Consider the following 12480-nt stretch of genomic DNA (forward strand, 5'->3'; position numbering starts at 1 on the left):
GGCTGTTCGGCTACTGGATCCGAAGGAGAATGTGACCAGACCTGCCGACACAGACCCGACGTGCCCCAACTCGATGTGCCAGCTCTTCTTCGGCAGCATCAGCCTCGCATGATCCATGATCGGCCAGATCCATACACGAACTACGCTGACGCCTATCAGTGACCGACCTTTCCATGTCCGTCACAACGACCATCGTTCTGGACTCAGCCTCTCCACATGTTGTCCAGTCCCCCAGCATGAACGTTACTCTGTGGGCATAGGCGATGCGTTTCAAATCGATCGGACATCACGCGTCCTACACTACTCCGCGTACGTTGCTCATCAAACCACTTTCTCCAGCTTCACTTCGTCCAGATACTGTCCAGATGATCAGACACCATTCGCTCAGGCTAAAACTCATCTCCTTCCCGCACGACACGTGCGTCCATCTCAGACATAACTCCCGATGACGCTGCAAGAGTGCACATACATCTCAGGTGATATACACTCCAAAAATCTGTGTGACTATGTGGTATCGTAAGCTAGGTATGCACGCGATAGTTGTAAGCTGAGTCGTTCACCTATGGCCGAATCTTCGATACCATTTCTCCAGCGTCTCCCGTTGTAGGGCTGTCCTGTTCACGCACCAGCTTTCCTCGCTGATTCCTTGCGCCCCGCCCATTCTACATGCAGCGGAGGTTAAACCAAGGGCGCGCGCCTGTGACTAAGCTTAAGCTGACACTTATACTAGCAGACTCTCCGTCGACTGTCTCGACGAGTCTTCCCACTCTTCTAGGTTGCAGTGCAATCCCGCTTCGCACTCGATTCTGTTTCAATATCCGACCTCAACACCGAGGCTGGCTATATGTTCACGTTGTCATGCAGTGTGCGAATGAGGTGCGCTACTCTGGGCCAATCGCACATATGCCCAAGCATATACACACGGTCAAATCCGGAGATGAGCTCGTCTACAATACGCGCGCCGCGCGTAGTATCGTACGGTGCTCGTTGCACGGTGCAGAAGACGCTGATGCGTACGGTTCCTGCTTCACCTTTCGTCCGTACACGACTCTCGTCGAGTCAGCATCGACAGGTTTGACCTATGTCTTGGTCGGACCTTGTTGTTCAGCCGCTGTTTCGATTGGGTGCGTCGGACGAAGTCGAGTCCTTGTCACTTTTGAAACTACCTGTCGATTTTGAACCTAGCGGTGATGCAAGTGTTTGAACTGTTCAATCACGAGAAATACACGCAGGTAAGCTTTCCTCTGGATTTCTTGACTGGTCCCATTTCGAACTGGACTGTGATGCAGGAAAGTGCCAACTTAGTCCAGGGCACGCCTTTTGTGCGCCCTGAGTGGTGGATATGCAGAATTCGAGCATTGTGGTATGCATCGAAAAAGACAGAGGAAATCGCACTCTGTCACCCTCAGCAGTACCCCTCACGTTCATCATTTACAGCCCGTAATGAACAAACGGCACCCATCGTAAGAAAGATTTACCACCTAAACATGCACGCAGCTTTGTCACCGCGAGGTGGAGCGCTCGGGCGGCTTGCGTAGTGTCGGGGTGGGAGCCGTCTTTGGGACCCTGAAAGAGATGACCGTAGAATTCATCCGCGACCATAGGGCCATCAACATCATGGATTGACCTGCCGTTTCGGGTGGGATCAATATGAAGGTCAAGGATAATCGAAATCTGAAGGATGCCTTACCACATAGTGCCAACTACTCCGCGAAATCCAGAGAACAGCATGGTCCCCACAAAGGTGAGTAGCTTCGTCGGGAAGAGCCACATCTCCCATTGCGATCTAACATGCACTGAGAAAAGCCAAGGAAGCATTCGGGAGGGGCATCGCCATGATTTTCGAGATCTCCAAGGGTCCGCCTCGGAGGATCAGTGCGCTCGCCAGTAGATTAGAGAGATTCCGAACGCCATGGCATGCAAAGTGGGCGATAGAGATGTGCGGAAGACAGGATAGAACATCTGACGCCGACGAAGAGCATTGCTCGATGAGGCGTGAACTCGGTGCATGCGCCTCGATCCTCTGCATCTCGTCCCGAGTGCTAGGAAGACAGCTGTATCCTGGGGTTTCGGGCTGTATGGCCACCAGCATCTTGAACGCGTCCGTGCTTGGCGCGGGCGGCGGAACAAGCAACGTGTTCAGTGTGGGCGTGTAGGATGAGATCATGTAGTCTGATACATTTTCGAGGTCTCCCATGTCTGGCGAATATATCCCAGCTGCATGGATCGGGAGGAATGTGAAATAGCCTGTTGGGCACCACCAGACTCTTGGCGGCAACTCTGATTTCTGCGTTAACAAGAAGTTAGAAGTATGCGAGAGGGCCGTCGGAAGAGATACTCACAACATTGAGTTTCAAGGCAAAGATAACTGGTCTGGCTACGAGGTTCCACAACATTGTTCAGACACGGCTGAAAACATCGTCCGGTTTGAGGGGCGCCGTTGGACGAATTCTTTTTCGTTCGAGGTGGCGGTCTTGCTCCGGAAAAGTCGCATCTCGAGTTTTCAGTGCACTCTGGAGAAGCCCGTCGAATGATCCTTGTAGATCGTTCGATAAGGGAGCCGATTATGCATATGTAGCTGAGAGGATGAGGTTGTGGATAACGACCGCATCTTTATGAGAAAAGTCAGTGGAAAGCGGGACATGCTGGACGCCGGCTGGTGTGACTATCAAAGCATCACATGATGATCCGGCAGCATTGAGAAGAACAATTGGTCTGCCTGAGATAGCTTGCTTCAGTAACGTGAACTTCTTTGGACGCAGGAATTCTCCAAACCCGTCTAGGCCCCGAATCAGTTCCAGCGTCTCTAACCAATTCTCGTGGAGCCGGCGAAAGGATCCAGCCTCAGCTTCTATCGTCATCACACCTCGAGCATCGTCTTGGATCGTCTCGGGATGGTCGTGTAATGAGCTCCGCTCAAGAGCCTGAGACATATCTTGAAGCTTTTTTGCAAGGTCGGGATGCACTTGACGAAGGTCATCAAAGGGAGTCCTAAGCTTGAAGGCCTGGGACCAAAAGACAGCTTTCCCCTCTTCCAGTAGTTCAATAGCCTGCCCAAATGCGCCTATTCGGATAGCACACGCTGTCGTATCATTCGGTGGATGCGAATCCAATTTTGTAGCTAAAAGCTGGGGGCGAGACTTGATCCTTGAGACCAGCATTGACACCAGCGGAAGAAATCGGATGGCAGCTTGATATGCTTCCAATGCTGATGCATGTTTCAGTTCGTCTGCATGTTGTGCCCAGGACCGAGCAGCGTATGAGCGATCCAGTATAGATGCGTTCTCACATCTGACTGCAGCGCGAAACAGTCCTAAAGCATTTTCTGATACATCATTGGATGCCAGGTGGTGTAGTATACGACATCGATCGGGATGTGCTTCAGGAAGAGATTTGAGGGCTTCCCGTTGAAGCATGATTGCTTCATCAAGGTCTTTTACCTGCCCCGTGTACTTGAAATGCACCTTGATTGTATATGCGAGGTGGCTCAACAATTGAGGACGGTGGGGATGTGAGGAAGGGAATCGCATCAGACAGCTTCGGTGAAGCGAAATTACCTCCTCGAGGTCTCTTGAATTTCCTGTCTGCTAAAATCGTGTGCTGAGTGCGCTCGCGAGGTTGCTCAAGGAGCCCAAGTGATGGGGATTCGGAGAAGGGATGAGCATGATACATTGTCGATAAAGCAAAATTGATTCTTCAAGGTCTTCTGCATGTCCTTTCCGATGAAATCGCTTGTTGACAGCATTTGCGAGTATCAAAGATGAGGGACGATGAGGATATTGGGGAATGCTGAGCATGAGAGATGTTCGATGAAGAGAAATCGCATCCTCGAGATCTTCTGCCTGCCCTATCTGGTCGAATCGCGTCAATAGTGCGCATGCAAGATTGTTCATATATGCCAGACGATATGGATGTGGTGCAGGGCAGAGCGCGAGCGAGTCCCGGTGAAGCGATATTGCCTGCTCGAGGTCCTCAACCTGTCCTGTCTTCTCGAATCTTTTCCGGACTGCATTTCCAAGGTTGTTCAGGGATGCTGAACGATCGGGATGTGGGGCTGGGCAGAGTGAAAGGGACTTGTGTAGAAGCGAGATTGCCTCATCGAGATCTCCTGCTTGTCATGTCTGCTGAAATCGAGTGAAGAGTGCAAACGCCAGGTTACTCAATAAAGCCGAGCGATTTGGATGCGGGACAAGGCAGATCATGAGTGACTTTCCGTACATTGAAATAGCTTTCTCGCGGTCTTCAGCCTGTGTTGTGTACTCAAATTGCTTCGATAGTAATTCGCCAACTTTCCCTAAGAGAGTAGAAACGCCTTCGTCGGTAGAAGCAGAACTACTTCCTCAAGCAGCAATCTAGCGCGATCCAGATCATGCCTCCTTCCGGTCTTCAGAAACCGCACGAGAATTGTGGAAGCCAAGTCTATGAGTGCATGACAGCGCAAAGGGTGCTCCTCGCACATCATGCCGACAGCTTCCTGGAAAAAGAAGATGGAAGAGTTAACTTCGGTTATATCCTCCGACGTGAAGCTCCGCGCGATATCCGCCCCATGCTCTGCCAAGTTCAGCGCCTTCGCGTCCCTCATATCTGAGTTTTGGTGTTGTAGACGAAGAAGCGTTGCCTCGGTGAAGGCCTCGGTTCTCCCCGTCAAGAAGAATCTCATGATCAGACATGCACAGAGTCTGCCTCGCAGGCGAGGACCAGGATGAGGAGCAAGTGGAAGTCATAGACAGTCGCGAAAGATGGAAATTGACTCGTCTAAATCTTCATATTGTCGGCTGTGAAACCACCGTGAGACGCAAGCATCGGCAAGCGCATACATAGCAGCAAATCGCTTTGGATTTTGATGTCCCCGCTGATTGACAACCTGGCGGTAGAGATATATTGCAGCTTCAATGCTTGAGATTGATCCGGAGTTGCAAAACTCTGTCACTACACCAAGGACGAACTTGATCATCGATAATGCTTCGTGCTCGTGCTCAAGAACTATGTCCCGTTCGCCCTATAGTCGGATGAGTTTATCGTGGAGAGACCGACGGCATATATTGACATACTCTCTGTTCCCTTTCTGTCACGACCTCGATTTCAGGCTGTGCTCGAATCGAGTTTTGTGGAAGCGTGACTCCCGTCAGCTTGGAGGGAATCAAAAGTATAGCCTCGTCTAGGTCTCGAATCTCTCCCGTCCAATTGAATCTGACGAGCCGCGCCGGAGCGGGATTGTCTAAAGGATTCGGTTGGATAGAATGATCTCCAAGGCAGAGGGCGAGATATTTCCGGAGAAAGTACAGAGCAGTCTCTAGCGATGAGAGATGACTTGCTCCCTTGTATTCCCTTACAATGGATGCCACAAGCTCTTCTGTCTCGTCTGGAACAGTTCTTTGGTCGCCAGACAGGTCTCAGTCCACGATCTCGCGGTGTCGCTCACCGTGGTCCTGCGAGAAGTCTGTGAGAATGAAAGGAGATATGGAGCTCCTCATGACACACGATAGGTTCTGTCATTGTCTGTCGACGAACAGAGTCAGTACCAAGCATCAGAGACCAATAAATGATCCCACAGTCTCTCTGGTCCCCAACTGGTCAGATGGATGGGACAAGTCACCAAGATCGCTGACTATGACAGCCCTTGTACCTCGGTCCATGATTTGTACGGAAGAGGATGAAAGCCGCGATTGCAGTTGAGTAGAAGTGAAGGATTGGTCTAGAAAGACGTTTGTCAGACAAGTTATATATGGGACAATGAGAGAAACGTAGCTGAAGATATGTGGTAATGCACAGCCAATCTCAAAGTTGTACGACTAACTCCGAGGTCCGAAATTCGGTTGTGAACTATATCAAGAACCTGTAACATAGACTCGTAACTACACTCGCTTTGCGTGAGCTCTGCCCTGTATCTGGTCGCCTTACATAACGAGGTTGTGTTCCCGGAGGCTAAAGAAATACTTTCTCTCGATTTTTGTTGCGCAGCTGAGGAACATTACTGGATAACATGTTGATCATCCAGCAGGTATCGTCTGCTTCATTGTTCCCCTTGAGTCCACAGAGGATATCCATGACGCTGATAAATGCACCTGTGAAAAAGCCAGTACATCCGCCTCTATAGCACTTAAGCTGCAATGACAGGAATTGCATCTCGCTGTCGCTACAATACAAATGGTGGCGTGCACAGCATATTACAGACCCAAATGAGTCGCAAGGTAAGCATAGGTTTCATGAAGAAGTCGGACACAGGAAGGGCTGGGATGCGGTGCATGTCGATATGTGTGTCAGTGGGTGCAAGATATTCTTGTGATGTATCTGGCGGCTGAGCGATGTCAATTCTACAATATGACAATATGAAGAGGTCTAAGACGAGTCCTAGCCATCGTAGGACATCCGTGTGAGGAGCGAGGAGTTCCCGATATCTGTCGACGTCTATACGCCCTCCATTGCCAAAACAACAATGAGAGCAATAACATCGAGGATGGTGCACAATTTCATATGGCCGTCTAGATCCACTGTTGACAGCGCGGAGCAATCGATATTTGGCGATCAGCACATGTATCCCACAGAACCAGCCCTTGCCAATGGAGAAGCAGGATTGGGACCTCCAGAGTGACCGAGCGCTGGCCATTGTCCATACACGTCAATTCCCCAATTTCCCAATCTCGTGCGCTCAACTCCTCCATCGGCGCACCAGCTCCCAGAAGTTCCAGGTGTCAAGAGCCGATGCGAGGATACACTGACGCCCGGCGGGACAGTGCGACGATCGCGAGCAGTACGAGAGTCCCAGAAAGCAGGACATTAGCCAGAGTTGAACGGAAGGTTCTCCACTAGCAGCGCAGACGCAATACAGAGCAATACAGAGAGTCGCCCAACAGTCAGCAATGATCCACAATTCGATCCATTCTTGGAGACTCGGGTGCCGGTTGCGAAAACCAACCCAGAGGTGGCCTGTAGATTATAACAGTACAGCTGCCGTGAATGTGATGTATGTACAGCATCAAGGCTGACGCGTAAACGGCGGTAACTGATAGAAAGTAGATAGATCAAGTGTCAGACACGCCACTTGGGCACAAAGGAATTAGAAGGGAAGGAGAGATACGCACCGTTTGCGGTGGGGAGAGACATTGATGCCGTTGTGTGTTGAGTGTTGGTTCAAGTCCGTGCGCATTCGCGGTACCCTGTATCACCTTCTGATTCGTCGTTGACTTGTCTACAATCTGCCCAATCTTCCAATACGATGCATAGCGCTCTTTTCCTACCGGCCTCTCTTCAATACTATTCTTGTTAACGTTCTCGCAGGCCACGCCATCCGTGATGGCACGACCGAAGTATATGCGGTATCGGAAGCTCATAGGATAAGGAACGTGTGCAGCGTTACACAATGTTCGTGCCTTCGCACCATTTGAGGGGATTCAAGTTTAGCGGCAGAGCTCTCTGAGGAGGTTCTTATGAGCAACGACGATAGATGATCATGCGTGGGCCTCTGCCAGAGACGCGATAGGGATGAATTTTGACGTTCAATGAAGAGAGAAATAAGTAGGATATATCAATGTGATGCGAGGATCCCAAGGGCATCGTATACGTGACGATGAGCTGTCCAAGATAAATAATCAGATTGAATCAATGGGCTGGCCAATCACAGAAGGTAGAGCAAGCTCACCTTGGACTTTGACGGCCGCACACCATATATGAGATCCATAAGATGAGTGGTCGAGGAGCTGGATGGAAGACATGGAACGAGGAGAAAATCTTTCAGAATCACGACAGAATTCCTGCGTTTCCTAAAGCTGTCAGACGTTGTTCACATTGAGCCGTGGAGGCCGATTTTAGGTAGGTTGAGTATATCGCACAGGTTTGTTTTCAACAGATCAGTCCTGAAACAAAGGGACGCGTTCGAAGAGGCTATACATTGGTCTATTCACCGTCATACTTGCATACGCACCTACAACATTTCTTGAGGCTGGCTGGTGGAAGTCGAGCATTGAGTCACCAATACATTATTCAAGGATCGGATAGTACATATTGATGCGATACAGCAGCCTCGTCACCAGGCGCAGTGCAGACCTGGGCCGTCGAGGCGGTAAGTAGGTCGATCGAAGGAGAGGATAATTGGACCCTAACCCTACCTGACTTGACATCTGAACCTCGGCCAGCTCCGCCCCGTCACCCTCATCACACCATTGCCTTCACTCCTCCAACAAATAGACAACATACATCGACGCCAGAGCGTCCCGCCTTTTCCCTTGGCACAACTTGCTCATTGCACATACGGCCCCCGGTGATGTAAAGCATCATGAGCGGTACATATTCCAATCTACTCGGCTGTCTAAGATCACAAGCTAGATACAAACCTATACAAACACGATATCCGCGAGGTGAGTCTTCGTTCAATCGTACATTCCTGGGGCCGGATCATCCATATCATGCATCAACTAACCTCTATCTCAGCGATGTCGCTCACGTCTACCAACTCCCCTCGCGAATCTCTTCCACACCCCGCCCGTTCTCGATGCAAAGAAGGATACATCAAGGGTGCGCGCCTGTACTTGGGTTCAAGCCGGCTGACAAACATCCCAGCGAGCTCGCTACCGAGTCCTGACTTTCTGGACGCGTCCTCCCATTCATTCGGCTGGCAGTGCGATTTCTCCCTGCACCCGATTTTGTCTCGGTCACATTGAACGATGGGGTGAATTGATGAGGCAGATGGGCTCGACGTCTGCACTGCCTTTGGTTGTACGAGTGCCTGCTGTGCGAACACAGTACGTTCGTTCATCTCCTATCACGCATATGCTATGATCAAGAATCAGTGTTGAGGTGAACAGAGCATGCGACAAGGCGAGTATCGTACGTATTTCGGAGAATGGTGCGGAAGGCGGATTGCATCGCACAGGATCTCTTTTGCAGGCTCTTGCGTCGCTTATCCAGAGCAAAGTGGTCGGGGGATCCAAAATTCAGTGCCGAAGACCCACCCCTCAGTCCAAACAGATGCTAACAAAAAGATTCGACCAATTGGCCAGACCAGCCGGCGCGGAGGCGAAAGTAGGCTCTAGTCGTACTTGAAACCGCTTGTCGATGTTCGGTCATCGGTGATGCGACTGCTCAAGTCGTTTTATAACAGAAAGAAACGCCGCGGGCCAGTGTCCCGCTGCATTCCCCGACTGGTCCAATTTGAACTGGAAATAGGAAATTCTCAATACCTCATGGGGCATACTATGTTGCGTGACTTGTGGTGGAGATGAACTCGCGTTTATTATCCTCGTCCGCGGGGCAGGAAGCGTATGCTCAAAATGTAACTGACGCAATCTGGCGCCATATACTACGTCGCGAGAACATGTCTCATGTCGCACTCTTGAGCCCTTTAGCTTCAGAGATTTCGTTCTGTCATCGTCATCCCCACCATCGATCGTCTTTGTACCCGTTCCTACTCGGGGTTATGATGTCTGGAACTATGTGTTGTGAATTCTAGATCTCGTCTGATCTTCCGTCATTCCCAAGCCTTGTTGATGGCAATTTCCGTAAGCTTTGTATGCGATTCATCTCAATCTCCCAATCAATCACCGATGTCGCGGCCAAAATGAGTACTGAGTCGCTCAAAGGCCCTTTAAGCAATTCACAATCCGCTCGCGCAGGGCTGCTTGGCGGTGTTTGGTCGACACGCCCCCTGGCTAAATTGGTCGTTCTTATCAAGGGGAGACTATCGCTCTGTGTCAACCATTCTGAGTGTTCGTCGTCTCTGTTCGTCAGTCCAACCCGAATCAAAGATCGTGAGCGCGAGTATTGGCAGCTGAAAGCGCGAACAAATATTTGCGGAGTTTTACCTTACTATGACACAGCCCGACAACGCCAAGATCGCCATCGTCGACTTTGCTTCCTTCCTCAATGGCTCTAACAAGCAATCTGTCGCAGATGCGATGCTGGAATCGTTCAAAGAAATCGGGTTCGTTTACTTGGTCAATCATGGCCTCCCCAAGGACAAGATACAGAGTACGCTGTCGATTTCATACACCCGAGCAGTCCGACCAACCGATATTCTCTATCCAGCAGTGTTTGATTGGGTGCTCATTGTTCTATTGATTCGATTCTTCTAGATTTCTAACGTCCTGATAGTCGAAAAAGTTTTTTGCTCAGCCAATGGAAGTAAAACAGCTTGCCCCGCACCCTCCCTCAGGCACGCATCACCGCGGTACGCTTTCATGGCATTTGTGAACAGCAAGATGTCTCATTTGTATCACATATATACAGGCTACTCGGCTCCAGGCGTCGAGAAAGTGGCTCAGCACATCTACGATGAGAAGGAAATCTCTGCACACAGAGCAAAGGCGCCTGACGTAAAAGAGAGTTTCGAGGCACGTCATGACCATTTCGTTCCACGACGCTAGGTTCGATCCCGCTCACAAACCCTTCATTCTGCAGGTCGGTCGTGAAGAAGACAGCATGCAGCCTAATATTTGGTTACCAGACGATGTCTTGCCTGGATTCAAAGAAGCTTGCTTGGACTTTTTCTGGGTCAGCCTCAGTTCGTATCAGCCGTTGGATCGTCGGGCTTGACTATTTATCCATGGACTGGGTGCTTACAGGCGTGCGACGAGATAAAGTACAAAATCCTCTCCGCCATTGCGCTCGGCCTTCACCTCCCCGAGGACTTCTTGAATCAGTACCACCAGGAATCAGACAACCAGCTGCGGCTGTTGCACTATCCTAGGCAAGAATTTTTCTGAATATGGCGTGCATTTGACCCCCTAATGCTGTGCCTTTGAATTCATCGTATGGCGCCGACGATAATAGTGTTCCAGTCTCCGCGCTCGCCGCGAATTCGATCGCCCGCATTGGCGCTCATTCAGATTTTGGATCCATCACGCTCTTGCTGCAGGACGATGTCGGTGGGCTTGAAGTCGAGGATATCAACGAGCCTGGCGTGTTCCGGGTAAGCCCTTCTGTCTTTCCCCTTTCAATCAAACACTCACGTATACGACCTGCGTCCTGGATAGGCGGCGCCCCCTGTCAAAGACGCGCTTATCGTCAATGCTGGCGATCTCATGATGCGATGTAAATGAAGTCTCGATTTTGCATCACGCGGCTTTGTGCTAACCCATGCTACAATGCCATTTGTATATGTCGGATATCGTAGGGTCGAATGACGTTGTTCGAAGTACGATACACCGCGTGCAGGCGCCGCAGGGACTTGTCTCCCCCGATGGAATGACTCCCGAGCGGTATTCTATACCATATGTAAGCTATATGTGTTTCTATCTATCCTATATGCGCTACTATTCACAAGGCGATTTCATGATTCATCTTATAGTTCTGCTCCACGGCAAGTCCGTCTCACTCTTTCAGTAACCGCCACCTGAGAATCACTACTCAGGATTTTGACACGGTCATCGAGTGCCTCCCCGGCACGTTTGATGCGCACAGACCGAAACGCTACGAACCAATCTCGGTAGGCCGTCCCACTCTCCACCTTACAGCATCGAACTGATGTTCGCGTGGTTGATTTGATTTCAGGCGACGGAGTACGTCATGAAGCGCCTTGCGGCGAATTACTGAGAATACAGCGATTGGTGTGCGACAGACAGAGGGGCACAGGGTCATGTCAGTGGAGTTCAATCAAGACTCTCATCGACATTTGGATGAATTACAACTATGCAAAACTTTCATCGCTGATGAATTCCTGCCAGGTCTCGTGAGCACTTTTTGTTTACGAAGTTTGACTTCTGATGGTCCGCAGACCGAGGTCCGAGCATACGCCCTGTCTCGGTAAACATTCCCACCATAGTTTACAGGCAGGTCATCTAAGAAGAGGTGCAAATTCAGTCACGTACTATGTGCCCGAAATTTGGCTATCGCTTTGCATGTGTCCGCGGCATCTCGACTGCGGTGTGCAGGACTCAGGGAGACTCGAGATCGGCGGCTAGGCTGCCATACTTCAGACGCATGAATCAAACACTGATCATGCACATGCACACCCAGTATGATACACGAGTAGCATGCAGTCAGTATCTCAGACCTGTGAAAACTCGGCAGGTCCAATGATTGCACATACGCGATGCTTCGCGGCTGTTCAGACGTCTCTGACAGGCTCCATCCATTGCCACGCACTGTAGGTAGCAGCGCCGCCTGCGCCCTCACACGCCTCGCCTTACCTCAGCTGAGGACCGCATGTGACGGCGACGCGCTTGGCGAAGTCCCTTTCAGTTTCTCCTCCCATTCTCTCAACTCCTGTTCCAACGCACAAACATTGCTGAGACCCCCTGTGGATATGTCTGATACTTCGACCGCCAATCCAACACAGCAGCTCATCAGCTAGTTCCAAGCTCTCAACAGATCGGATGTCCAAGAGGGCCATATTTTGCTCATCTTGGATCACTACGATTCAGCGAAGACTGAGGTCTAACGCTCCCTCCACCCGGACCTCACGGCCTCGACTATCCCCCAGAATTTCATGCAATCCACTATAGGCATCCTTGCCACACTACCTCAGGGTAAACTTCCGCTGTCCCT

General features: G+C 50.6%; 3 protein-coding genes across 3 annotated transcripts; 2 read left to right on the forward strand and 1 right to left on the reverse strand.

Moving 5' to 3' along the window:
* Positions 1–1431: 1431 nt before the first annotated feature.
* On the reverse strand, positions 1432–5636 carry HETIRDRAFT_428431 (uncharacterized protein; the record flags this gene model as incomplete). The annotated part of the gene is made up of 14 exons (XM_009550410.1): positions 1432–1627; positions 1691–1786; positions 1968–2287; positions 2343–2377; positions 2681–3464; positions 3558–3580; positions 3770–4054; positions 4160–4247; positions 4337–4637; positions 4818–4999; positions 5052–5362; positions 5423–5440; positions 5482–5499; positions 5537–5636. The coding sequence occupies 14 exons, from the start codon at positions 5634–5636 to the stop codon at positions 1432–1434; spliced, it is 2757 nt and encodes a 918-aa protein (XP_009548705.1).
* Positions 5637–8429: 2793 nt separating this feature from the next.
* Positions 8430–8657, forward strand: HETIRDRAFT_103312 (uncharacterized protein; the record flags this gene model as incomplete). The annotated part of the gene is made up of 2 exons (XM_009550411.1): positions 8430–8511; positions 8557–8657. The coding sequence occupies 2 exons, from the start codon at positions 8430–8432 to the stop codon at positions 8655–8657; spliced, it is 183 nt and encodes a 60-aa protein (XP_009548706.1).
* A 994-nt stretch (positions 8658–9651) lies between these two features.
* HETIRDRAFT_147042 (uncharacterized protein) lies at positions 9652–11645 on the forward strand. Its single transcript, XM_009550412.1, has 12 exons — positions 9652–9963; positions 10021–10034; positions 10087–10162; positions 10222–10325; positions 10393–10485; positions 10557–10681; positions 10765–10903; positions 10968–11025; positions 11108–11208; positions 11282–11293; positions 11345–11419; positions 11485–11645. Exons 1-12 carry the CDS (start codon positions 9804–9806, stop codon positions 11524–11526), a joined length of 999 nt encoding a protein of 332 aa, XP_009548707.1. The 5' UTR covers positions 9652–9803; the 3' UTR covers positions 11527–11645.
* Positions 11646–12480: the final 835 nt, after the last annotated feature.

The sequence above is a fragment of the Heterobasidion irregulare genome, assembly GCF_000320585.1.
Source record: "Heterobasidion irregulare TC 32-1 unplaced genomic scaffold scaffold_07, whole genome shotgun sequence".
NCBI lineage: Eukaryota > Fungi > Basidiomycota > Agaricomycetes > Russulales > Bondarzewiaceae > Heterobasidion > Heterobasidion irregulare.